The sequence below is a fragment of the Corvus kubaryi genome, unplaced genomic scaffold (assembly GCF_017639235.1).
Source record: "Corvus kubaryi isolate FWS band 111438036 unplaced genomic scaffold, C.kubaryi_AGA036_p1.0 split3-73, whole genome shotgun sequence".
In the NCBI taxonomy this organism is placed as follows: domain Eukaryota; kingdom Metazoa; phylum Chordata; class Aves; order Passeriformes; family Corvidae; genus Corvus; species Corvus kubaryi.
Window position 1 is genome coordinate 33,024,806 of NW_024582091.1, and position 27,973 is coordinate 33,052,778.

The 27,973-nt window shown below is 38.3% G+C and overlaps 1 protein-coding gene across 1 annotated transcript; it reads left to right on the forward strand.

The window, feature by feature from the left end:
• The first annotated feature begins 18,869 nt into the window (after positions 1 to 18,869).
• CENPW (centromere protein W) lies at positions 18,870 to 26,526 on the forward strand. The gene is made up of 3 exons (XM_042016974.1): positions 18,870 to 19,037; positions 23,804 to 23,917; positions 25,572 to 26,526. Exons 1-3 carry the CDS (start codon positions 18,948 to 18,950, stop codon positions 25,596 to 25,598), a joined length of 231 nt encoding a protein of 76 aa, XP_041872908.1. The 5' UTR covers positions 18,870 to 18,947; the 3' UTR covers positions 25,599 to 26,526.
• Positions 26,527 to 27,973: the final 1,447 nt, after the last annotated feature.

Below are 27,973 nucleotides of genomic sequence, written 5' to 3' on the forward strand. Positions count from 1 at the left end.
TTCCCCCTTTTTAGCACTGTATCCAATTTACTCTAAAAACGAAACATGGCTCAAATAGTCTCCACTAATTTTTTGTCAATGTTAACAGTACATAACTACTGTTAAAATCTATGGCAATATATTTGTGGCTTTTTTGAAACAGCAAAGATTTTTCATACCACCAAGATGAAAATAAACTCTATAATATGAACTGACACTCTGAATCAAATTTTACAGACAGTCTGTATGAAAATTGGAAGACATGACATTTCAGTTCACAAAGTTAAAATCAGGCTATTTTGATTGGGGAGGGTTGGTTCCAGAAAAAGACACCGCAACTTACAAGACCACCATTCAGCCCTGGTGAATTATTTAGAAGCAGTCAGTCATAAAATAGTTTGCTTTGGGAAAAAACAAATGATTGAAGTCTTGATGTTGAGGCAAACCCAAGACACCAAGAAACACTTCTGTTGATTACAGCTGAAGAAAAGCAAGTCAAGGAAGATAATTATGCAGTAAGCGAGCAATGGAACTGTAAAACGTGGTTTCACAAGGAATTTTGCCCCAGGTTCTGTCCTACTCTCCTTGGGAATTGCAGCTCCCTCTTCATACCTCCTTGGTTTTTCTTTTCCATGTGTTTAGGCTCTGTTAAAGCCATGTGTACACTGACAGCTCCTCTACATACACAGATTGATTAGGTAGAGCTGTAACAGTCTTTTAGCCAGAAACAGCACTAATTCAAAGTTTTGGAAGTGCTTTTGCCAGGACAATAAAGTTAAAACACAGTGGGATACTGTGGTTTATACAGAGAAAATGGTAGAGAAATGAAGTGAACCTGGTTCACTTACAGTGAGTATGAGTTCCAAACACTGTCAAAGCTTGAGCAAGGCACCAGTTTTCCCAGCCAGACTCTATGACTTCCTAATGGTGCCTGCAACAGCCAGCAGCTGCAAGTCATCGTCTCCTCTGTCACAGGGCCTTGAACAACACATACCTTTGTGTCTACAATGTGCCATGGAGTTAGAATTCAGTATCAGAGGGCTGAAGAGCAGACTAGAGCACCATCTTAACCACATTTTCTCTTCCAAGGAAATAGAAAAATTTTGCTCAGTGATACTCCCTCAATGCTTGGAATCATTGTGTTTCCTAAACAACTTACTCACTTGTAGGTTAGATAGGCTAATGTCTGGGCTAATAGCCAGAGTTACAGGAGGAAAAAGCAGTCATTCACTTTATTTTTCCTTCCTAAATTTTCTGCTTTTTGATTTATCTTGGTAAGTGTTTCATTGTGGCAAATACATTGCTCTCCAGCTACTTCGCCCTGGTGTGCAGTGCTTGGAGCGTGGTGTCTAATTCAGTGGGGCATAAGACTAGCTTGAATTCCTGGATACTGCAGTAGCCTAAATATTTAAATAAAATGTTACTCTATTATGCTGTATGTTTAAAGTTTGGCCCATGTACATCCTCTCAGCAGTCTGCAGAGTCTGTGCTGAGGAGGGAAATTAGTATGTTTCTCCAACAGAACGAGAATGTATTCTCCATTGCCTTGGGTAACATCGCCTGATAAATTCACTGGAAGTGCTTCCAAATCTATTGTGTGCCTGGAGTTACCTGCAGTGCTACTAGGAAAAACAGAGAAACTTTTGGCCTGGATACTTGACCTAGTAAATACTTACGACCTAACATAAGCCCCAATTCAACAAGGTACTTAAGCACATACCTAAATACCCACATGAATAAAGTCAGCCACGCTTTTAAGTGTCTTGTTGAACCTGGGCCATACAGAAGCTGAACACATCAAGCAACTACCCACATCAAGTTCCAGTAAAAGAAAATTGATTTCCAGAGTGTATTCCCTCTGACTGTTAACAGTGAAAAAGAGTGGGACAGAAAATTTGTGCTGCTTCTCCTTCTTGGTTACAGACTGAAGCATGTTCTTCCTTTCATTGAAGTATTTTCTCTCTGGTACCAAGAGTGATTTATGAATTTTTGGAACTAGACCATATAATGTGAAACAAAGACCCATGTTTTTCGGTATTATTTAGTCCCTGAACCTTTCATAATATCAGAAACAGTCAAATAGGAAGATTCTAATAAATACAATGAATAATGAAATTATTTATTAATTAGATTAAAATTAGTAACAGGAAAGCCTGTTGAATTGGGTTGAACTTTGTGGCATGTCTCTTCTCCAAGGGGTTTTGCAGTCAGTGGATTAGTCCAACTTTTTATGTGTGGAACCTACTGCTTCAACAGTGGGGAAAAACTGCTCTGGGATATAATAGTTGGTTAGGCAGTGACTGGTTATTATTTTGATGTGTGTTTTATTGCCATTTTGAAAAATATCAGTGCACTATTGTCTAACTTATCACTTACAGATGCTTCATGGATGCAAACCAGAAAACTATCTGTGGATCAGCCATTTATCGTACATTCAGAGATAAGTGGAACTTTGGACCACAGCCTTCTAAAATTTTTTAAGGTAACTAAAGTTCTCTCTTAAAGTACATTGAGTGCTATCTTGAGATTTATACTGGCACTATTGTTCTACAGCACGAACACAGCAAAATCACTGCCTTTACTGAAATAATTACTTACACAGCATTATAAAACAGTCTGGCTATGTCAAATTGTTAATTCAGAATGCCCTCCAGCTAGTCTGTCTCCCATTAAACCTACTACTAGGTCAGATGATAGTGCTATTCCAACTTGCTCTATGGAGCTCAGGACAGTCTTGCTATATACAGCAGTGTAGACAAATTCATGGTTACCAGGAATGCAACAGCACTACCACTGCAGTTTTATCTGCATTGTGATAGTGCCTATGGACTGGGGAATCATAATTCTCTGTTCTAGCCAAATACAGTTGGATGTCAGTCCCTTCTCAAAAGGGTTTAATTATCTGCTTAAAGCAATGATTTAATCAGTGTGTTGAAAGCAGTAGTGATAGTAAAAGAAAAATAGGGTTGTATGGTTTCTTACGATATGCAATTTTTTTAATGTGTAACCTAGACATAAAAAGCTAAAAGATATTAATGACTCTTTGGATGGGATGATAGCCTGGTATCTCCAGGGATTTGATAACAAAGTGACCTTGTGGATTATGTATAGCTGTAAATGACTGCCTGAAAGAGAGGATGAAATGATTTGGACTTAAAAAATTGCAGGAAACACTCTTTTTCCACATGTCTGCAGAGGAAGTTCTGTTGCTTGGATCTCCTCAGTTATCTTCAGAGTGGCCCAAGCTATATCTATGCCTTCATACTCACATCTTTGAACTAAGCCACTCTGAAGCCATTCTTTTATCAACAATTGCAGTACAGCAATTCTTTATATACAACATAGTTGGTATTCACAGACACCTAAGGAACCAAAAATATTTCCTCACTGCCAGCCAAAATGGACCTCATGCCTTACTTCCCTGGTCTTAAACCTTAAGGGCTTAATTTTGTATCTTGTTGACTCACTGGTCTAGAGAGATCATTCCTGTGAGGGACCTTGTTTCTGCATTGAGCACTGGTAGCTATCACTGACTTTGAGAAACAGCAGCTTGGAAAACTGGACTGCTGTGAAGCTGAGCAAGCACTTTGATCTCAGCTTGTCAAATAGTGTTCATCTTTCTTGTTATGAAACCTGAGCACATAATTTAGTTTCCTGTTTTACAGTTATGCAATGTTTTCTTAAGACCATTATTTGAATCTTCCTCTGAGTTGAGAATTGAAAGGTAATGCAAAGGTAACATCCATTTCACAATTTCCAACGAACAGGAAGATTTCTGGACATGAAAGGAACTGGTCTCACATTTTTTGGCCAAGGAGTCCTGAAACCAGATGGTATAGATTTTGTACCTAAGCCTATTCAGCGTTTACTGCTGGCTGCTGTATTAGTCCTGGCAGCTGCTTGGAAACCTCCTATCCCCCTGAAAATTAACACCTGGTTTCAGAAATACTGAAATACAAGTGATGGAAAAACTATTTAGCTTCATGAAAGGAAAATTCATGCATTATTAAATGGAAATTTGTTAGCCCAGAAGTAACTCTGCTTCTAGAAGAAGCAAAAGGCAAATCTGCTGAAACAGATAACTTTGTCTCACAGAAAAAATATTCTAAAAAATAAGTAACTTTAAGGGTGTCATTAAACACATTCAGATAAATAAATGTTACTATTAATGCTTTAAGTGTTTGGAAACTCAACATTAACTTAAACAGTGTTTTCAGACTTGGGCATCTATCTCCATAGACCTAAAGTAATACTTTGAAGTTTTCAGTCCATAACCTATTTGTTATTAAGTATGCCTGCACATGTTCAGATTTTAGAGCAATGGTTTGGTCTTAATATCTCAGAGTCAGTTACCCTGCCCACAAAATGAGGATCATGATTTCTGTTATCAACTTTACTGTAGTTGTGAGATGACTACATACCTGCTTGCAAAGGTCTCATAAGTGTTAAAGCCATCAATGGATGTGTACAGGGAAAAAAAGGACTAGATTTCACGAAGGGATTGAAACACATTCAATTTTGCTTATTTCAGGAGGAATTAAGAACCATTCTGTATTTTTAATATTTTCCTTATATGAATTTAGATCAGAGTCAATCCCTCTCAATTTTAGAAAATAAGTAGATTTTATGCATGTGATTGTCTAATGTCTCTTTCTGAAATTCCATGTCCCTAAAATCTGCATTTTTTCCCATGCCTGCTTAGTGCCTCACACCCCTCAAGGCAGCCCTGACAAATGGCCAAGTGCAATGAATGCCAAACTCATAGAGCTTGTGCCTCAGAGACTGTAAAGATTTACAGGCTCCTGCTTGTCAGCTGTTGTCCCTTTTATAACTGTTTTTTTCAGCTCAACTTCCAGTTGTGGAATATGGGGCAAGGTCAGGTGTTATTGGTGCCTTGAGGGTGAGGAAATGTCTCCTTTTGTCCTCCTTTCTTCTTTTTGCCTCCTTCCCATGATTCATAGAGTCACAGAATCATAGAATCACTGAATGGTTTGGGTTGGAATGCACCTTAAAGATCATCTAGTTCAAACCCTCCTGCCATGGGCAGGGACACCTTCCACTAGACCAGGTTACTCTAAGTCCCATCCAGCCTGGCCTATGAACCTCAGACTCTCTCTAGACGGAGATTTTGACAGTGCAGCACATACTCCTCACATCTCTTTTGGCAGGTAATAGAGGATTATGACATTGTTTGGGTCCCCAGACTACTTTTTCTGAGTAGGTGGGCATCCACATGTCAGGCAGTGACTTAAATTTACAGATCTCTACACAACTTGATTTTGAACTAACCACTTTTAACTACTAATGTATGTCATACAGCTAAGACTTCAAAAAACTTAAACACCACCATCAAATTCACATTGTCTATAGTTTGCAAAACTTAATGTGGTCAAATGCACATTTAAAACACAGTTTCACCCCATAAATAAAATTTTTAGATAAACCAGTAAGAAAAACACATGCTTTTTCATAGCAGCTGCAATTGTTCTTCCAGCTGTGCAATACACACTAAGACAGGGGCTGGTGTTTGGCTCTGCATCTGTTTGCAGAAGCCATACACATTCCAGAGTAGCATTCGGGCACTGTTTTACTGAAATGTGGTTGAGCTGCACATGAAAGCAACAGAGAAGGTGGAGTGTGGTACAGTTTTGTAGCACATATTTACAAGGATGCCTTTCCAGCGCTCTTGTCCTTGTGCTTCACTATGAACTGTTTTCTATTTTGGCTTTGACATGTGAATGAGTGTTAGTGCTCAGTTCATGTTTTCCTTGCCAAACATTTTATTGATCTCTAGAGTAAGTGGACAGCTACTCATCCAGCTATTGAGCATTTTTTTTAGCATTTTTGTTGTGCTTCAGTTGGAAGTCAATAGGAGAAGACATCTTGTAAAAGGCAAGATGTTTTTATTTAACATATGACATAGTAAACATACTTGTTTACAAAGATAATAGATGCTGAGGTTGCAACTAATCCTACAAATTTTTTTAAAAATCCTGATTTTTTTGTAGACTAGATTTTTTTAAAGTTGAGTAAAAAAGAAAGACTGGTTGTATTTCAAACACAAACTTTATTAACAAGAAATTCAAGACATGATTGTGTACAAAACTTGCATCTCACTAACTCATGATCATGTTGCTTTACAGAACTGGAAAGGCCCAAGTCTCTGAGACACCAAGTTAGATGCCATGGGCATTTTACCTCTTAAGTTATATTAATAGTTTTCATAGTTTGTTTCTAAAGTCAAATATATGAAAAAAATACTGCAAAATATTATAAGATACTCCATAAAATCTTTTGAGGTATTCCATGATAGGAGAAGAATTAACTAGGTAGTGGAAAAGTCAGCCATTAGCAAAGTACTCTAGGCATCCTAATCATGTTTTGCATAGGTACTGGGTGAGAACTTCACCAATAATTTTCAGATGCTTACTAAACTTTAAAGATTGGAGGAATATTTGGGATCACGTGATATTCTTCATGTACTGAAAAATTTATTAAAGTTTCAAAATTTCATTGAGATTAAGAAAAGGATCTATGTGCTTGGAGCAATGATTTTCAGGAGGCATGCTAAGAAGAGGTTTTCCTGTTCATGTGTACATAGATTTGTTGACCCAAACAGATAATAGACAAATCAGGGCTGATACTTGAAAAGTACTTAAGATATGCCAGAATCATATTTATGAATCATATGAATATGAATCATGATTATGATATGACAGAATACAGGTAATGCTGTATAAAGATGCATTAATAATCTAGTTATGGATATAGCAATTCATATCTCTAATAGGTTCAGGCAGACTTTTTTCTATGCATAATACAGCAAATTGATATATTGCAGACTTCAAGCTACCAGAGAAATGCTAGAACTGGAAATATGGAATCAAATCTTCCTCAACACAGAATTTCCAAACCCCATCTTGTACTTTGTTATGAGTAGGCAATTATGGGTGCAGAATTCAGAAATTCCATTTAATTGCTAAATTCAGCTTTATATACATATGGAACAGAGTGCCCAGAGGAACACAATCTAAATCAAAACTTCATGTCCAGACACTGCTGCTAGGAGAATTCAGATCTTTTGTATGCACAGCTGTACAAATATATTTAACACATTCTCCCACAAATTTATGCTCAGACCTGTAGTCATTTACTTTCAGGTTTAATTTTGTTGCTGTGCTATTGCACTGTTTCCCATTGGAGTAAGGAAAAATAAAATTTTGACATTAAGCTGTTTCATAGAAGATTTAATACATTTCTTACCCTGTGCTTGCTCCCTGACATCAAGCAACTCTGAGTGTTAGACACCATAACTCTGAGCTCTGCTTAAAAACTGAGAGCAGTCTAGTTCCACAACTGATACTGTCTAAAGAAAACCATGGCAAAACAAGGAATGAATGAAAAATAATTCTTTACAATGGCTGAAGCACAGGCCAGAACCTGTGGACCAGACTCTGTATAACCAATTGCCAACTGGTACTTTCTACATCTTCGTCTCTATGATACCTTTGTGGTGAGTATATTTGTTCCAGGAAAAGGATTTTTGGTGCATTTTCCCATTTCATTTTGGGACTGAAGGTTGCATTCCCCATCTCCCAGAAGCATGCCACAAGGCTGTGGACATGCAGAGATGCCTACTTCACCTTCTGCATGTTGAAATACTGTTGTAGCAAACAGAGCAAGATTAAGGACTAGAAAGAAAAAGCACAAGTGGCTGATATTGTAGGCTAGTGGTCAAGACAGCCTCCAAGGGTAGTGGAGATTCTTATTATGGACCCTGGTCCTAGCTAGATGGAGCATAAAATAAAACCCAGAAACAATCCTAACAAGGACCAGACTCCTTGTTAAGTCTGAGCTTCTCTAATTTTGACATGCAACGCCTTGTTCAGGACTCTTAACTTTCAGCCCCACTGACAGGTACTACAATCATTGTTGCATTCCTCCACAGCTGCATGTACAGAACGCTGAACAGGGGGCCAGGCACAAAGTCTGGAGTGTAATAGTAGTAACTATGGTGTTTATAGCATGACACTAGCAGGCAGCAGCTCTGGTCCAAGCCAACAAGAACTCTACCAGCCAACTCCTGGATACAACCCAGAGCCTGGTGTATGGCAGGCACTGTCCCCAACGGTGGGGATTGACTAGATCATCCTATATTTAGGGAGAATTTTGCCATTAGTACCTGAGTGTAGCATGTCTCTTGCTCTCCAACCCATTACTATGTCTAACACTATACTCATAAGAACAGAGCTGGCCTATGAGGTCAAAAAGAAGAATTTTATTCTGAATGAACAATCAGATTCTGCTGGGCCTGCTAGAGGCAACTGACTCCCAAAGAAAGAACAGACAAAAAAAAACCCCAACAACTATTGCAAATTGTCCTCTGTGCTGGGAATCACACAGAAAAGGAGTAAGGCTTTGAACTATACATCCAGGTACTGATGTCTGTGGATCTTTACACAAACAGATGTATTTCAGAACCATATTTCAGGCTTGTATCTAAGGACAAATGAAGGTTTTTTCATCCACATATAGAATTCATAAGTGTAAGAACTGTGGCAGAAGGCAGTTGTTAAATTTATTTTGGAAGTAAAAATCAATTTACTTCTTTGTAAAAAAAAAACAATAGGCAAGTACAATCCTGGTAATTATTGAAATGAGTGAGAGTACTGAGTTCACAAAGGACCCAAATTGGATTAAACTGCTCAAAATAATATAATATTACAAAAAACATTTAAAGGGTATGCATTTATGAACATGTGTTTATATTGGGTCTGGCTGAGATGGAGTTCATTTTCCCATAACAGTCCTCACAGTGCTGTGCTTTGCATTGGTAGCTAGAAAGGGGTTGATAACACCCCAGGCTGTGGGTGGGCAAAATCCTGAGAGGGGACACAACTAGGGCAGCTGACACAAATGGTGGTGGTGGTGGTGGTGGTATTTGTTCTTTACAATCTTTGCTCTCCTGCCATGTGTGCTGAAGCCCTGCTTCCTGGGAAGTTGCTGGGCATGGCTTGCTCATGGGAAGCACAGAATAAAAAGATTGGTGATTCTTCTCTTTGCTTTGTGCATGCACAAACTTCTGCTTTAGTAAACTGCCTTATCTCAACCTAGGAGTCATTTTCCAGGAAAATTTTCCAGTTATTTTCTCTCTCCTGTCCAGCTGGGAAGGGGGAATGATAGAGTAGCTTGGTGGGCACGTAGTGCACAGCCAGTGTCAACCTACTGCAGTCCTTTTTGGCACCTAATGTGAGGCATGAGCCCGTGACCCTGGGATTAAGGGCTCCATGCTCAGCCAAGGTTGAGCCAATTAGGAATGATAGTAATGGCTCTGTGAAAACATCTTAAAGAAGAAACTAGAATTACTGTGCAGAAGTAATTGAGGCCAGAGAAGGAGCAGAGTGAGAATGTGTGAGAGGAACAGCTCTGCGGACACCAAGGTCAGTGGAGAAGGAGGGGGAAGAGGTGCCCCAGGTGCTGAAGCTGTGCCCCTGCAGACCATGCACGACCATGGGGGTGCAGAAATCCATCTGCAGCCTGTGGAAGAGGCCTATACTGGAGCAGATGGGTGCCTGGGAGGAGGCTGTGAACATGTGAGAGGCTTGTGCTGGAGCAGGGTCCTGGCAGAGACCTGTAGAAAGATGTGCCCATGCTGGAGCAGCTTTCCTGGTTAGACTTGTGACCTTGTGGGGAATCCATATTGGAGCAGGCTGTGGTAAAGGACTGCACACCATGGAAAAGTGACCCCTGTTGCAGCAGTTTGTGGGGAACTGTTGCCCACGGGATGGACTCATGTTGGAGAAGTTTGCAGAGAACTGTCTCCTATGGGAGGGACCCCACGCTGCAGCAGGGTAAGGACTCTCTCCCTGAGCATGTGTGATGAACCGACCATAACCCCCATTTCCCATCTCCTTGTGCTGCTAGGTGAGGAAGTAGAGCTTGGGAAGGAGGGAGGGGTGGGGGGGAAGGTGTTTTAATATTTATTTTACTTCTCATTATCTTGCTCTGATTTTGTTAGTAATAAATTCAGTTACTATCTCTAATTCAAGCCTGTTTTGTCCATGACAGTATTCAGTGAGTGATCCTCTGTCCTTATCTCAACCTATGAACCCTTTGTTGTATTTCCTCTCCCCTGCCCATTTTTGGAGGGGAGTGACACAGTGGCTTTGGTGGGTACCTGGCATTCAGCCAGGGTCAACCCACTACAGTGTTCTATGGTTCAATTTTCTTTAATCTTCAGAGGCCTCTCAAAGGCCTCTAAATTTAATTTCAGACAAACTGGGAAACATTTACCTCACTAAAGAATGCTAAATAAAGCCTAAAGAGGGATGGTTAGGATCAGAATTACTTCTTGTCTCCAGCCACTTCATTCTGCACTGGTATTGTAAAGATGTTACCAATGCAACTGGAGAACTGAGCTATCTTTATAGCTGTTTCACTTGTAGCACTGCAGAACATTTGAGCATATCAGTGAGCACAGGGCTTCCATAGAATGACTTTTACATTAGAAATTTCCCCATAAAAACTAGGCCATCTAGGCCCAGGTTCCCATATTCTTTACATGCTTGTTTTTTTTCCCCTCATTCTCCTGTCCTGGCTCTCTTCCAGGACACTTTGCAGACAAAAATAGGCCTACATGATCAGATAAAAGTGGGAAGAATGCTAGAGAACTGCAAACACATATTTCAAAAGAGCAAATATCTCTAGACCAGTTTGAGAAACATGCTGGAAAAAATTCTCCTGATGACAAGCACAAACATATTTTTATTCCCTCTACAAGGAAGAGCATTATTCAATATCAATGTATTACCATTAAAAAAAAAAAAAACCAAACTGAAAAAGCACACACCTGCCAAATCTTTAGGCAAAGAGCTGCTTCTGAACAGCAGTTTTATGCTTTTCTTTGTGTTGCTCTATGGCAGCACTGAATAGTTGGTTTGTACAGGAGCAAAGCACCATCAGTCAGGGTGGCAATGAGCAGCAGTTTTGAGGCTATTAACCTGCTCCCAGGGAACCGTTCCACAGTACAACTGGTAGCTGGTGCATCACCGGTTATGTTAAGGAGCCACAGCTCCTATCTGGGCAAACGTACTTGAAAAACATCACAGCAACCTTACTTACTGTGACAAACATCACTGTATACTGAAAAACAAAACTTAACCTTTGCCAATATTCAGGCAAGGAAGCCTAAATACAAAATGTAAAATACCCGGGGTAAAAATGAGAGACCTTAGAGCTGACTTCTGTTTCCCAAGTGTCAGCTCACATTACAGTATGTTCCTTCCAAAAAATCTTGCATTTGTGTTATGATTCACTCTGTGGCACTAGTTTTGTTGTATTTGTGCTGACGCAAGAGGTGTGGCTTTCAGCTTAAAATACATATTTTTATTAGCTTTGTGGGTAGTTAAGTTACCCAATGTAAGCTCAGGTAGGTAGCCTCAATGTGGCTAGAAAATCAATATTGCACTCTGTTTACTAAACCAGTTCTACTGGCTATGGTGCTTCCACATACATGCATGTACTTCCTAACAACAGGCTTACACAGTCTTGTAGGGCAGGGGAAGAAAACTTGATATGGCTTCCCGTCCCCACAGTCACTATGGTTATTCTTGGGTTAAGGTTCTGATGCAGTTTCTTATAGCAGAGAGCAGCATCTTGCCTCTGTGCAAGGCTACAGCTGCTGTCTTTTCGTTTTATTAACCTGAAGTGTTACACCCTCGCTGTTTTCCTTTGTGTCAAGCACTGTTTGAAGAAAGTGTATTTGTTCTGTACAGAAAGAAAAAGATTGTATCAGCAGCTGTTTATTTAGAAAACTGTGGTCAATGTTACATTTATTTAAGTAATACTTTTGGTGTTGTTTTACATTCAAAGAAGTATATACACTGTCTTTCACTCTGTAAACTACCACTTCCATTTAATTGCATTTGGAACTGCAAATGTTATTATCCCCAGAAGGCAGAACGATCCTAAGCTATTGAAAGAATTTTTAGCTCAATGGATAATTAATATTTGAAGCTTCTTTCTAAACACTATATAGCAAGATATTAAAAAAAACCCCAAACCCAAAATTACATTCCTAAGAATAAAATTAGCAGTTAACTAGCCGAAAGGAAAAGGATTTAGTAATTCCTGTACTTCACCATACTCTCTGAAGAAGTACTTTTCCTTCCTTTATGCTACAGCAGCAGCATTTTAAAACTTTAATTTAGGTACCTTCAGAAAACTACTGATTCTCAATAAGACCTGGAATAGTTTCACAGGGGTTTATATTTTGCTGATGATTGCTGTTAAAAAAAGGTGCTTGCGAATTTTCAGAAAGCATGACAGATTCAAAGATTTCTGTGCACTCAAAAGAAATGCAAGCCTTTCTTTAATGATGAAAACTGAAGAGTAATGCTGTAGTTCTCCAGAGGGAGATCTACAAATTGCTTATTTTTTACTAATACGAACCTAATGTTTTCAATCACTTTTCAAAGAAAAAAAATAAGTAGTTGAACTTTGCATCCCACTCTCAATTGCTTGTATTAGATCATTCATTTCTTAACATAATTTTGAAGACAAATGATTTCATGTCTGCGTACTAAAGAAAGTGGATCACTAAGGAACCATTGGCAGTAAACTGTTCGGCATAAATTATATTACTTCATTCTCAGGTGATTGTATATTCCTTTCGGCAGTTAATAAATAACTTCTGAAAATCTTCATGGAAAAACCACATTTTGATTACAGCCTATTTAAATTGTTTGCATTTTATCTGAAATGTTCTCTTTTTTAACACCCTTATTGATTACAATGGTAAAAGAAATAAATACAAATTATTTCTTTTTCTCCTCCTGTTTTCTTGACAGCACAATACATGCCAACTTTGTGCACAAATGACAACTCCTATTGTAATACAGGTGTATTCCATGCACTCCGAAGTCAATCTTTAAATTCTTGCTTCACTTCAGCGGCCACTCTTCTTTTTTTTCTATCATGTTTGCACGTAACAATAATGTTATGGCTTGGCTTCTGCCACAAAAAGTGGGATTTAAATAATCAGCAATCAATTCACCTCATCTGAAACCTAATCTGTGTGTTGTTTCTCTTTGAATTTAGTTTGCTGAAGTCCATCATCAGGGGTACTGGGGCAAACCAGCTGGCAGGCAGGCATCCCACTGGTTATCACCTACCATTTATTAATTTAAAAAATATCATTAAGTGTGTTTGTTTTTTGACTTGATCAGTTTTCTAACTGGCTTTAACATTAACAAATATGCACATATATCCCTTTTTTTAGTACATTCATGGGGTATGGAGGCAGTACCAGCCAAGAAGTGGGCATCTTTCATTTGCAGTGGCCTAACAAGCACTTCCTGCTCAGCTTTAGGACAGCTGAGGATTACTGACAATCTGAAACATCAGGAAGAGGTTTTTGCTTCAGGTGGGGATATCTCAAATTGTGATCACCCATTTTCCTCTGCACCCATGGCCAGAAAATTGGTGGAAAGTTGTATAGCTAAGCAGACCACTCTATAGCACATCAGTTTGTGTTTCAGAGCTGACATTACCCAAAGGAAATCAGTGAAGAGGTAGAAAAATGCTGTTGCATATCACACTTCTAGGGTTTCTTTCTGACTGAAGAAAAAGTCAACAGGGAAAAAAACCATGCTCCCTATGGCAGAAGAGGCTAAAAGATGTTACTACCCTTCATGTGAAGAACAAAGTGGAGAAAAATCATGCTCAGGCCTTCTTGTGGTCAACATCTCTGATCAGCTCTCCCTGATAATTAGAAAGTTGGCAGCTGAGTAATAAGTATCCATCTATTAACCTTAGTTTGAGTTCCTTATTGGTGGCCATTACTATTACATGTTATGCTAATTAGACCAGTTTTTAGTAAAGTAATATCCTGGGGAATATCATCGAATTTTGTGCTCTCCTTTCTTCTCTGTTTTAAACATATTTGCACAAAATATATATTTTTAAGGCAGACAACAGGCATTTTTCAGAATATTGTCTAGGTTTGCAAAAGTTTCCGAAAGAAGGGGTTTTTTTTGGCAAGTCTGGATTAGCTGATCAGAGCAGAGGTGCTGGAAGATTGTTTTGCTTTGTATGTAGTCATTGCAAGCATGACATCTGAAGAGAGTAACACTCTGTTCCTTCTGGAATTTGGGGGAGGAAATATGACTGGCATTAAATGGGTGTACTAGATCCAGGAACAAAATGCAAATAAAGTACAAATCTAAAAAAATAATGAGAAAATTTACATGAACACAGACAAAGTGGGTATGTGAAGTAATTATTTTTCGTGTAATTTATTCATCTTTATGGTTTTGATTGAAAACACCTAAAATAAACATTTTCCTTTTACATAATTTAATAAAGTAATGGGCATATACATCAACGTGATCCTGCATCAAATTACATCAAAAGCAGTGAAACTGATACACTTTTAGTTGACGGCATGTCAAGTGCACAAGGAATATCTGTGAAGGTAAGAGTGATTGCTGAGCTGTGATTTACATGCTTCAGTATGAATGACACTCATTTCATGAATGCAATCAAAGCAGTCACAACAGACAGATGGTGTCTGGCCTGTGGAAGTCAACCGACTTTAGACAGGTTCTTAGAACCTGATGTACAGAGAGCTGATACACAGAATGTCTTGAAAAATGAAACTGAAGCTTAAATTGTAAGCCTTAAAATCAGCAAATAGTTGGAATTTCAAATATAATTTATGATGTTTTGCCTTTCTTGTTTTTTACTGTTCTGGGCCTGAAACACAGATAGAAATAGAACTAAATAAATAAAGCAAAAGTAATGAATATAATTTATTCTAGAAAATTGTCTCCTTTCTTCATGAAAATAAAAGGTGAATGCTAAACACAGTTTTGACTAGTATTTATTACTGCAATTAAATGATTGCCATTACATCAATAGTGACAACCACAAGGCAAAAGTTTCTTGTTAAAATTGCCTTTCCCCCTTCTTTTTCAAGCAAGAGATTTTCTTGAGTTTCACAGAGGAGAGGAAAACATACAATTTGCTCCTTTGTATTATCTCTTTTCCTGTTTCTCTACAAAAGTATTCAAGCACACCTGACATCCAACAGAAAGAATATACAAATGTAACAGGAGAGTCAGTCTGTGTACCCCAATCACTATGATCAAGCCTATCAACCACATTATAGAAGAGTTTACATTTGCTGAATTGTTATGTTCTGTTTTAGAGATATCTTTTCATCACTGAAGAAAACATCAAAAGATTTTAGGCTTTGACATCCATATCCAGGATAAGTTTCAAAGTCTTTCATCAACCACTGAAACTGGATTAGCACCAGAAAGTATTTAACAGTTTCTACCTGACTAGAGAAGAAACCGAGAGACCTCTGGCTTAGCAAGAATTTATAAAATGTGATTATTAATTTCAAGATATCACACGCTTTAAATTGAATTCTTCAGCATTTCTGGGGGGAAGATTGACTTTAAAATTATGACTTGATGAAGAGCTGATGAAGAATTTGACTGAAGATAATGTCAAGATCCAGAAACAAAGTAATTAAACTAACAGTTAGGAAGTACAGAGGGGGAGAGCAAATTTAACAAGTTAGGATGTGCTTATAAAAGTTTCAGGACAGAAAGGACACATGGCTTTTAAATTTCATTTCCAAATATTACCCTTATGTCAACTTACAGTGTACTACAGGAGTGGATAGAATTAGTCTTTAAATTCATCTCTTTCCTTACAGAAACAGAGAACTAAATGTTTACCGGTTTGCAGTTCAGCAGCGATGGCCCCAAACTTGGCCTCTTTTTAGACACTGAAATGTATGGAAGTGTTTTCAAGAAACCCACATAATCTGGAAGCAAAAGGGACAAAATAATGTCACTGAAATTGCCTGTATTAAAAAAAATAAATAAAAACAGAATTGAAAAGACTGTTTTCCTGAAGAAGTCAGACCTGGATGGTACTATTTTAATTGCTGAATTTTCCTTGCTCTAATCATCAGTCCCAGATGATGCCTTTAATTCTAAAACACAGTTCAGTATTGCTGGAAAACTGGGAAGATGCTGTGCTGCAGCTGAAGTTCACAGAATGAACTAATGTGTGTTTTAAAACTGCTACTGCTAAGAAGTAGAAAAATATGAAATTCTTGAAACGTTATTTGAAAACAAGGCAACTGCTTGTAGAAAATGGATTAAAAACTCCTGCAGCTTTTGAACAGGTAAAATATGAAAATCTGTCTATAAGGCACAGAATCGCCTTCTCTTAAAAACCTGCATGAGCATGAAAAAATTAGCAATTTCAACTGTCAAATAATGAATTTAAAATACATTTTAGTCATTCTTTTAGCTATTTAAATATTTAATAATATTATAACTGAACATTATGGAGTCTATCAGAAAGAAAACAGTCGTTCAAAATCAAATATGAGGTTGCTGTTTTCTATAATTCACTGTAATCATTAATCCTCATTTAATACAGTGTTAATACAGACCAAACAATTGAAACCCTTGTGATTTAAAAAAAAATTATTTAGTTAACTTATAATTTTTGTCCATTGCAATGCATAATGTGCAAAAGTACAATTTTTTCTTTTTCTACAATATTTGTGTATTAAAATTAAGATACTAAAATCATTTTTACAGAAATATTTATTGATAAATAGCCTAAAATAAAATTTCAAGGAGAAATCTGAAATACTGAATTTCATGTTTGTTCAGTAAATCAGAACCCATAATTTATTATTTCTACATTTGACCTGTTATCAATTGCTTGAAGTAACTATTGTCATAATTTTTTCAAAACCTAAGAAGTAACGAAATATGGTAAATATGCAGATTTGAGTCAGCATTTTAAATTACTACTTTCTGTGGCTAAAAACAACAACAAAACTCCCCTAGTCCACTATAAATATCTATAGAAATATAAATCAGAACCAATAAACTCTAACAGTATTACACTTAATAGTAGATTTCATTATTCAGTCATTGTCTACATAGCAAGCACATGACTAAAAGGTATAGTTACTCGTCTTGAGTCTCTGTATCTGTCATCTTATACAGGTCACCGCACAGTTTCAAATTTGTGTGGTATATTTTAATAGTTTTAGACCTACAGTTAGAGGCACCTTTGCAATTCTTACAGTTTGTAAAATGTTTGCCCATACCAGTTTCCCACCAACAGTGCAAGATACTAAGGCCCAGTTCTCAGCTCACATAAGGTCCAGTGGAACTACTGATCTATCCCAGCTGCAGATTTGAATCTGTTGACATGCTGAGTTATTGTTGATCCCGATGCAAGTTTCTGTGTGTATATTACGAGCACTACAGTATATGACCCTATGTAGCTCCTGAGTCAGAGCCGTTCGGTTAGCCGAAAAAACCCCAATGTTTACTCGTGGCAGTGCTGCTGAGCCATTAACTGTGATTATTATTAAACTGAACAAAAACGTTCTGCGTGGTAGTGTGCTTACTCCTTCACAGAAAAAAAATGTTAAGACCCTGACTTTAAGATCAACATTGCTGTTGACGATTAATGCCAAGTGACAGTCAAAACTGAAAGAACAAAGCATTATTTTCAAATATCTGACGGAGTATGAAGAACTGGCAAATCTTAAATTCTCTCCTGCTGTCAGATATCATAGTTCTATCTGGACTACATTTTGTGCATATTGTAAAATTAACTAAAATACTAAATCATACAGACTTAAGAACATACTTCAATAAAACTGATTCATATCTGGGTGCTGATACTTTTGAACATATTAAGACAATATCTTGCCGACATTTAAATTTGCAAGTGTCCCATAGGCCAAAAAAACCCAAAAAAGCTAACAAATATGCTGAAAAACCCCATACCTCAGTATGAAATCCTGACCCCTTCTCCAACTAAGTACACACCGTCCAAATACACTGAGAATGCCAAGCTACAGGGGCCCCTCTGCGGGGAAACCTGTATATCAGTCAGCAGCATCCGTCAGCTAAAGAAGTGCAGGGACAGATGCAGGAGGAAGGATGACACGTGAAGTGGTGGCCGATTTCAGAACCAGTGTGTGTTTCTGCGTACAAGTTAGTCAATGCCATACGTGTACTAAAGCAGGATTTTGTCCCGATTTACGCGCAAAACGCGACTATCACTCTAGGCTCATTTCAGTGCAACATTATGGTGCTAATTAGGCTCCTGGTCCTGCAGTCCTGCCCCATCTCCCAGCAGGGTCACACTGTCAAAGGGGCACAAGCGTGCTGTACAACTCCCCCGGCTTCTGCGGCAAGGAGTAACATCACGCTCGGCCGACAACCGCCACCTTAAACCCCCCAGCCCGAGGCTCGCCTGGGCCGCGCCTGCCGCTGCCTCTCACCGGCGCCGCGCTCCCCGCGCTCCGGGAAACCCCCGGTGTGGCAGCGGCCTCGCCCGAGGGCTCGGGAGCGGCGCTCGGGGAACCGCCTGCTCCAGTTCCCGTCCTTTTCGCTAAAAAGGCCTGGGGGGAGGCTTGGGTGACTCGCTACAGCCAGGTCCAAAGCCAGTTCTCGGTTCGCTCGCAAGGGAAGCGGACCGACACGGAGGGGCTCGCGAAGGGAACGGCCGTGGCGGTGTCCACCGGGACCCGCCCGTCCCTCGAGCACCTGCTCGGGGAGCGCCTTTCCCCGCTCGTGCGCCACATCGGCGGCGGGGCCGCGCTCGGCGGGGCCGGCGTGACGCTCTCCCCGCAGCCTCTCGGCGGGGAGGGCCGCGCAGCCGCAGCTCCTCGGCGCGGCTCCCCGGGAAGCGCCGGCTGCTCCCGCCGCGCGGCGGGGAGGGGCGCGAGGGGCGGGGCGGGGCGGGGCGCGGGGGCGGTGCCGCGCGCGGCCGTTGGGAAGTTGCGTCACGGCGGGCGCGCGCGGCTGCGCGAGGGCGGCGGATTCGAACGGCGCAGGGAGCGGAAGGCGGCGCGGCGGGAGCGCGGGAGGAGGGGGAGGAAGGAGAGGAAGGAAAGCAGGAGGAGGAGGATGAAGCGCACGGCGCCCCGCAGCACTTTGCGGAAAATAATAAAGAAGCACAAGCCGCAGTTACGCCTGGCGGCGAACGCCGACCTGCTGGTGAGGAAGGAGAGGGGTTGGGGAGAGGCGAGGCTGCGGCTGCCCCGGCGAGTCCGGGAGCGCTCCTGCTTTTGTCCATGGCGGCAGCTGCGCTGGTGCCCCGGGGGCAGCCAGCCCCAAACAGGGACGCTTACTCCCTAAATGTTCTGAACTGTGCGCACTGGAGCACTTTGGCTGTGACGGGATGTCAAAGTTACTGCTAATGGTGCTTCTCCAGGGACCCCCAGGCAGAGGGGAGGCAAAGCTTGGGGAGACATAGACGATTGGTCTGTCTAAGAAAATACGGCGAAGTAGAGATTGCCGCGCTCCGCTTCGCTGGTGTAGGTATTGTAGGTCCTTGGCAGTGCTCTTGGGGATTCAGGGATGGCTTGATGCATGGCTCTTGCGTCTCTCCATGTACACACTGATGTTCGAAAAGTTTGGTGTAGACACACCGAGAAATAGCAGTTTGGATTATGTGGCTGCTGGATGCAGATGTTTGTTGTTTGTGTAGATCGGTTCGGTGTACAGGTAGACAGCTGAGCTGTGATCAATGAGTTTCTAAGCTGCTATGGCATCTTGAATGCTCATAGGTTTTTAGAAGGCCATCTAAGTAGTCTCTGCCCCAAACTGTGGGATGACAAGACTTGTTAGTAATTCAATAAGGTGTTGGGGTCCTGATCATAGTTTAAAAACTCCTGCCGAAAAGGTGGGGATAAAAGAGCCAAGTTTGCAAAAACTGAGGCCAGCAAAGCTGAATTGCTTCTCACCCGCTCTAAGGGATTTGCTGCACAGGTAGGGTTTGTCTCACCAAGAAACTATTTGACTACAACAAGGAAACCTGACCTCCGGAGAGCTTGTGGTAGTTGCTGTATTGAAAAAAAAAGTGCATAAAAAAAGATGCTCTTTGAAGTAATGTCCTCCTGTTTACAAATGCATGTGGCTCGCAGAGCATTAAAGCATTAACACATGCTCTATACTAGTACGGTCCCTGACTTGAATTGTAAGTCCATGTTTCGTATGTGTATAAAAGTTGTGTCTTGCAGCATCTTGAAGATTGGCATCTGCATATATGAAGCTAAATGTGAACGTAAAAAATTAAAATAAGAAATATGAGATTAAAATGAATGAATATGGTAATTACATGAGAGTATTTAGATTTGAATGTAAACATTAAATATTTTTCTAATGGACCTAATAAAAATATGATCTCTTCCCAGTGTTTTTGCTACCTTTGGATTTTTTTTATGGACTAAAGACCTGGCCCCTTGCTACTCATGCTCAGACCTACTCAAAGCTTACTCAGTGGAATGCAGTAGTCAACTAATCAAACTCACACAATCACACATTTTTTTTTTTTTAATCCTTGGTAACAGTTGGTCTGTGTTTCCAGGGTAATGAAAATTTGGCTTCAAAGTAGTGTGGCTGTCTGAAAAGGGGTAAGTGAGACATCCCTCCAAATCTTGGCCTTTGGCTCCCATCTCCTCCTGGTCCTGGCACTAAAGTTCTCTCAGCTGCCAAGACAGTTAGTGAATTGAATTGACTGAAACTTATAAACAACAACAATCAGGTGTAGTTTAAAATATGGCTATGCAAATGTTCATTGCAACACAAAGGATGGGATCAGAATAAATTTTAATAATGTGATAGAAACTTAGATTATCTCTTCTGCTGATGTCAAATTACACACCCTTTTATGTTACAAGGCTTGGCTTTTTTATTTTACCTTTAAACAGGAATGTCCAGGTGTGGTTGTTGTCCATGGTGTTCTTCAACTAGGCACATGTCTAACACCTCTTTAGATTTTTATTTTTATGGCTAAATAATCAATACAGCTGAAATTATGCCTCTTTTAGGAAAAAAAAAAAAGGATTGGTGAGTTTATTGTATAGTAAGACAAGTAACAAATTTTGAGAGTATGTTTTCTAGTACCTTTCTATTCTATGCAAACCCTGTAAGAGTGATTAGATTGCATAGGTCAGAAATTTATATAGTAGCTGTCTTAACAAGATGGAGCCATACACATTTCGAGCAGAGAGCTTATGTCTTCTCAAGGGAAGTATGAGAAAAGTGCTAGTTCAGTTTCTGGGCTATCTTCCAGAATGATCCATGCTTTATGTTTGAATATACTGCAGTATGTGCCCATTCCAGTAAGGTGGTCTGCCTGCCTTTGGAGAAAATCAGATTGCTTTCTTTTTTCCCTGACCTTCAGTGATTATTTTTACTCGATAAACCAATGTCTTCTTACATGATAGTAACTTACAAGTTTGAAAGCCATAAGAATTCAGATAATTTTGTTAAATACTTAAATGAGGTTTCTTCTTCACTTTTGATCAAGTCTCTTCTTGAAATCTGAAGCTTTGTCAGAACCTGTTTCCTAAGTGTTAACATCTATTTCTTTGCATAGTGTAGCTATCAAATTTCGTCAGCCTTTCTCAGGAAGCTGTTTTTGTTTTTTTGAAGGAGTGCGATAATATCTTTGGGTGAAGAGATGCAAATAGTGTTTCAGGTTTTTTCAAGGCTCTTTTTGAAAATAAGAGGTAAAGATTTTAGTACTGAGGCTCAGATATTCCCTCAATGGTCAGAGAAGAAAATATGCAAGCTTTGTTCTAGCTTGTAATTATAGAAGAAAAGCAGGATCTCAGCTGCTTCTTTTATGTTAGAAGGGTATGTGTGTGTTTCCATTGCAGGAAAAGCTTAAAGTACTGCAGTGAATGGCCTATTTTAAATATGTTATCACCATAGAATGATTAATAAGTGTATGTTGAAGGTGAAATACCAGTCTAAAGAATTGTTTTTAAGTTATGGCAGTAAAACAAAATTATAGCGGTTGTTCCTGCTATTCCTTAGTTCTTTGGAACAGGTGTGTGGAAATTGCTGTGTAAAGAGTATTAGGAATTTTTTACATATGTTCTTAAAATTTTGCAGCCTTTCTTTTCTGGAACGTAAACATTTTGTTTTGTTAGGTGAGTTTCATGAGTCGTTAGTTCAAAACTTTTTAAATTTTATGCAAAGGACAATAAGTTAATATGTAGTAAAGCAATGTCTTTAAACAAATACGGTATTGCTTAGCTACTTGTCAGTAACTGTCCTATTCATGGTATTCAGTCGTTCTGCCTTTTGCCAGCCTTTCTCAATTGCCTTGAATCACCTGGAATATTTATTAACCTGTGTGCTCTGTTGTGGAATGTTCCAATTTTAGTTATGTGACTGTTTAAATCTATTGGAGTACAGGGGAAGCTTTTCCACATGCAGCAATTCATTTTGAAACTAGGAATATAAAGGTACAGTGATTCTGAGAGAAGATGCAGTTTTTAAAGGCAATTTTAAAATTAACACTTTTGTCTTTAGGTATCTCAGAAGAAGGAAATGCAAGTATAGAAGCTTTTCTTCCACCTCTCACTTCTCTTCCAGGTTGTTTCCAGAAATCTAATCTCCATGTTGATAAGTTTAATAATGAGAGTTCTAATGTTTAATATTATTTTAGTGCCACTGCTTGATTCTCTTGGAGTTGATTTCTGTGTGAGTAACTAAAGACTGGTTCTAAAGCGGCTTTTATATTTTGTGAAATAAATCTGCAAGAACATCTGCTTTTTGTGTAGTAGATGCTTCCAAATGATGTCAAATATTATGTAAATTTATCTATTGCACTCTGGCTTCATTTAGTTCAGGATATTTAAAAAAACCACCTAAATTGCTTGTCATATGAACAGAGTTTCATGTAACAGGTTTCTTATGCTGCAAACCCGCTGCCAAAGTATTTCCTGTAAACTCTTAATTTGTAATTTTCCATGTTATATTTTTCCAGGCTTTGCAGATAAGGTATGGCAGAATAAATACGTCACCTTATTCATACAAGTAAAATTTTAATATACTTCAGTAATATTTTTCTGAGCTCTTGATTGAAAAAGTATTTTTGTATACTTTACATAGCAGAGGTAATGTTGTTGGAAAGTTTAGTTTACAAAAGGTGCAATTATCAATTTTTCTGGTTGGACTTTTAAAATAGTTCACATAATGTCTGTATAATGCTAGAGGTTTGTATTATAGGTCCCTGATTAATTACTACACAGAGGTGCTATTAGCTGGCAGTTTTAGTCCAAGCTGGAGCAGTTCCTTCCTTACCTGCTGCAATTTTTTCCTGCCTCTGTATTAGCAGAACAGCATTCCGTATGGAACAGAATACTGCCCAACCAGTTCTTTTAATGTAAAAAGGCTAAGTGATGAGCTGGGAAAAATTGGATGGAACCTTCTGACACTGGAGAACTCCACGTTCTGGAGAAATTAATGTCAATGTCCCTTTACACTGGAAAGGGGCAGAAGTCCTTGAACTTGTCTGTAGTCCATTTGGCAATTAGACAGGGATGAATTTGCTGTTCATAAAAGTCTGGCTGTTGTAGTTACTGAAAACTGGCTATATTCACTTGTAAGCAAAAAGACTCCTAATTCTCTGATATTTATATTTACATTTTATTATTAAAAACTGCTAATAAAAATCAGATTGATTCCTCTCAGATCAGTTGTGGTTTGTGTGATCATTTCTAAAACACTTCTATGATTTAAGTGTACTAAATTTAAACTCTATTTACAAGAATCTTGTAGGAAGGGAATGTCTTGGAAATTTACTGAGACTTGAACCAAGTGACACATATTTTTTTCTGAGAACACCTTTAAGGAATTTGGAAGCAGTCTAATGCAGATTCTCTGTTGCAAACAATGAACCTCTAAAAAACCAAACTCTGTTTAAACAGTTTGAATAATTTTTTTTTTTCTTCTTCGTTTTAAAGGTTCATTTGAACTTCTTAGTTTTTCTCCACCGGCTAGCAGAAGAAGCCAGGACAAATGCTTTTGAGAATAAAAGTAAAATAATTAAACCCGAGCACACCATATCTGCAGCAAAGGTATTAAAACACTTTTCATATTTTTCTTTTTTGTATAATGTAAAATGTATTATGACAGCATATACAAAAAAATTCTGTGCTAAAGTTGATTTTTGATTTGTAATCCAAATTGTATTCTTTAGTTCATCATTGGCAAAATTCACTGTTACCAAGACAACTAATTAACTCTCCTTGCCCTATTAAATATAACCCAATTTTTCTTGATTATTCCCTGTTTAAAGTCATAATTTCAATATATGGGTAAGTCTACAAAATGGTCTACCAGCAAGGCTTCATGGCTTGAAAGGTAGTGCAGAGTTGGAGGATCTTTATTTCAGCTGACACTACATTGAGGAAGCAAGCTGTCTTAACTTCAGTGATACAAGTGAAGCTTTATGGAGCAAGTGAGAAATACTTCAGAGAGATTCAAATATCTTTCTGACACCTTCAGTTCTTACCTGGTCAGTCTGAAATAAGTTTGTAGTGGATTCTTGCAGCACTGTGTGGGTACTTCTTGAACGAACAGATACTTTTGTGTGATGTATTTGGCAAGGAAAGAACTGAGGGAGAATTAGACTGTGGATTGTTATACGGGTAGTTCAGCATAACAAAAATTGCTGTGTTCCTTCTGTGAAGAAGGAATTTGCTGCATTGCAGAGCACGGTGAGTTTTGTGCACATGCAAAAGAAGGGAAAGAGGAAGGTGTTATGCAGCTTTGTCTGCATAGAAAGAATTAGTGTCAAAATATGACTGAAATCCTTTTGTATTCTGTAGCTCATTTCACTCCCTAGGATATGTCTGCTTTACCTTGGTGTCCTGAAGGAATTCAGTCTCTTTAATTTATCACTTTAACCGCCTTCTCCTGCTGAGCAAATTGGGAGGACAAAACTTGGTGTTACCTGATATTTTGGTCCTGTGGCTTCTGTTTATCTTCACTATTTTTTTTTCCTTCTGCTGAAAGGTTTAGTTTGAATCTTTTCTATTACTATAGTAACAGAAACATATACAGGATATATAGGGTAGCCAAGTGAATGTTGCAGTTGGAGTTGTACACATAGTTTATTTTTAACTGCAATCTTAACACTGTTTGAACATTTTTGTGCTCCATTTATTTTTTAAAGATGAGAAGAAAGGAAAAACTGCCTGTGTTTTAATAATTTTAACACTTAAACAGTCCCAGTTGGGCTTTGAAGTTTATTTTTCCATTTAAATTCCCAACCAAAAAATGTCCTTCCAAAGGTCTGTGCACTCTTGATATAGAAAGAAATCAGACATTGCAAACAAAAATTGAGCGTAATAGCTGTATTATTGCAAGCCTTATTTTATCTTTTGTCTAGGCCCAACAGGGTAAGAACTTCAAGGAATCTACTGATGGCTCAACAGCACTATTGCCATTTCTCAGCATTAATTTTCAAAATAAGTCTTCTATTTTACAGAATTCTTGCTTATGAGTGTTCTTGCTTAAAAAAAAAAACAAACCAAAAACCTGAAATGTGAAATCTTTTTGTATGCTTTTGTTTTATTTCTAGTATTTTCCCTAGAATATTACCCTTGGCAACTCAGCTCTTGGAAACATATTGGCCAGGTGAACCTTTGGTCTGAGCAGCATAGTTTTGAATCTCTTCCTGCTGCCTGAATTGTATTGATAAATATACTTTTTTTTCTTTCTTTGCAGGTTATTTTAAAGAAAAGCAGAGGCTAGAAAACAGACCACTGGAACTTGAAAGCACATTTTTCAATGTTTTCTAACTAACTTGAGTTATACTGTGAGCCAGCTTTAGCACTTGTGGAATGATGTAGTTTTGTTGACATCTATCTCCTGACTGACTATCTTTACGTTTCTTAAAAAAAAAAAAAAAAAATTAAAAATCTTAGAATGTATATTTTCATACACTTCATGAATAATTTAAAAATGTCTGTCAGTTGTCACTTAAGACTTTTGATGTACCTTTTTTCATAATGATGGAGGAATGCTTGTACCATAGATACTCTTTGGGCACAATGTGGCATTTATTATTAAAAGTGTGAAACTTCTTAAGGGGTAGTAAAAAAAAAAAAAAAAACACCACAGGTTTCACTAAATCCAGTATAGATTGTGCAGTTCGGAGCAGATATACTAGCTAAACAAAATTATGGCTTTCAAAACAATCACTGTAGAAACAAGTGTATTAAATACCTTGTCTACAGTTTATTTATGTCTTGATAATTTTAAAATTACTTTGAAAAGTAGGTTAAAACTTGTGTTCTGGGGAAAGAATACACAGTTGTTATTTTGAATCATGGTCTGAACTGTTAAGCTGACCTGTTTGATGTGGTGTATGAGACAACTTGGTGGTCTGTAATTCAGTTGGTGTGGACAGATGCACAGTTTATGGAAAAGAAAAGATCTGGCACAGCTGATGTTTTCAAAGTCAGATCTTATAAAAATAACAAAGATAAGTTGCCCTGAGTGTCGAGCTATTTCCTTCCCCCTTCTGAGTGTCATGCTAACTTGTCAGAAGTCTGGAAATGTACATTATATAAAAATGTCTTCTTAAATTAAGATAATATTCTGTTCCTATTCTGATATTTGTAGTCATTTATGGAATACTTTGCTTAATAAATATTAATAAAGGTATAGATGAACCTCACAGTTCGAGCTGATAGCACAGTTTTGTGGAATATATGGTAGCTGATCCTTGATATGCACAGTGAGCTATTCTTAAAGAATCTTTAAAAGCATGATGTATTGAGTAGTCTAATTTTGTTTGACACCTTACCAAGTATATTCTAGAAACTCAGCAAAAAAATTGCATTTCAGAAATATTTTTGTAGTCTAAATAAACTGTAGCAATGCTAGTACTTTTAATTTCATATCATGTCCATGTACTTTTTGAAATGCTGTATAACCTTTGAAAAGTCATCCTCTTCCAGTATGCAGAAAGGAAGGAAGGGTTGCTCTCCTGCTTTACTTGGCTCACAGAGCTTAGTGCATTCGGCTTCTTGTAAAGGTTGACTAGATTCTTTATTCTGCATTTTCTTCTCTTTCTCCCTTGGAATCCACAAAGAAGGCCAAGAACATACACATATAGAGGATATTTGGACTTAATAATATGAAGTACATTCTCAGGAATAAGGAAGATCTGACTAGGTGTTTATATTTTTATTTGTAGTTACTGTCTTTAATTTAACATTTTTCTTTCAACACTAGATTTTCCTTAGTTAGAAATGTTTTTTCTTAATTTTCCCTGAAATATTTGCTTACAGTCTTGTATAACCACACACCTTTCCTCATTGTACAATTATAGCTTCTTTTGGAACTTGTTTTGATGTCCACTTTACCTTTTTTGATTTTTCTAGGATTAAGATCCGCTCTGATCTTAGTGGAATATTCTCATTCTCATGTAGTAGATTGACTGATGATCAGCTTCTGTTAGGGGAGGCAAGGAAGGGTTAAAACCAACCACCAGTGTACTTTTAAAATATTTTGTTCAGTGGTTTTGGCCTGTATTCATGGTTAAGAAGCTGCCCCTTTTTAATAGGAGAGGGACTTTTGATAGTACATTGTGAATATTTTGTAATATCTGGAGCAGGCAGGTATTAAGAAGACCTGGGTAGCTTGGCAGGTATTCAGGATTCTCTCCTAAACTTCAAATAAATACTTACTGAAAATTAATGGGGCCGATATAGTGGGCTTAAGCTTTTAGAAACATAAAATGCTTTTGTGTTTTTCTGTTATCTTCTTGAATGTTCACCATAAGGTTAATTATATTCCTATTTGGCAGCTCTTCTGTTCTCCTTCATCTATATACCTAGAGTCTCTTCTCTACACAGTATTTCTTACTGGATTTTTAAAATTAAAGCTTACAGTAGTATTGTCTACCCATCAACACTTACAATTAATATAAACTTGGAGGTTACAGTGATAATTTATTCATGTTGCCATGTCTGTATTTAATGACAAAGTATCAAAGCATGTAGTTCTATAAAATGTTTTTTTAAACTAGGTCTGTAGCAGAAGGCCTAATGAAGTTGTGTTATTAGAATTCCTGTGTTGATTCTTTGCCATTAGGAGGAAAAAGGCAAGGATTTTTGAGG

Coding starts and splice junctions, on each gene's coding strand:
- CENPW (XM_042016974.1), top strand. CDS start 18,948: ATGAAGCGCACGGCGCCCCGCAGCACTTTGCGGAAAATAATAAAGAAG. Junction 19,038..23,803: donor CGGCGAACGCCGACCTGCTG/GTGAGGAAGGAG, acceptor TTCGTTTTAAAG/GTTCATTTGAACTTCTTAGT. Junction 23,918..25,571: donor ACACCATATCTGCAGCAAAG/GTATTAAAACAC, acceptor CTTTCTTTGCAG/GTTATTTTAAAGAAAAGCAG.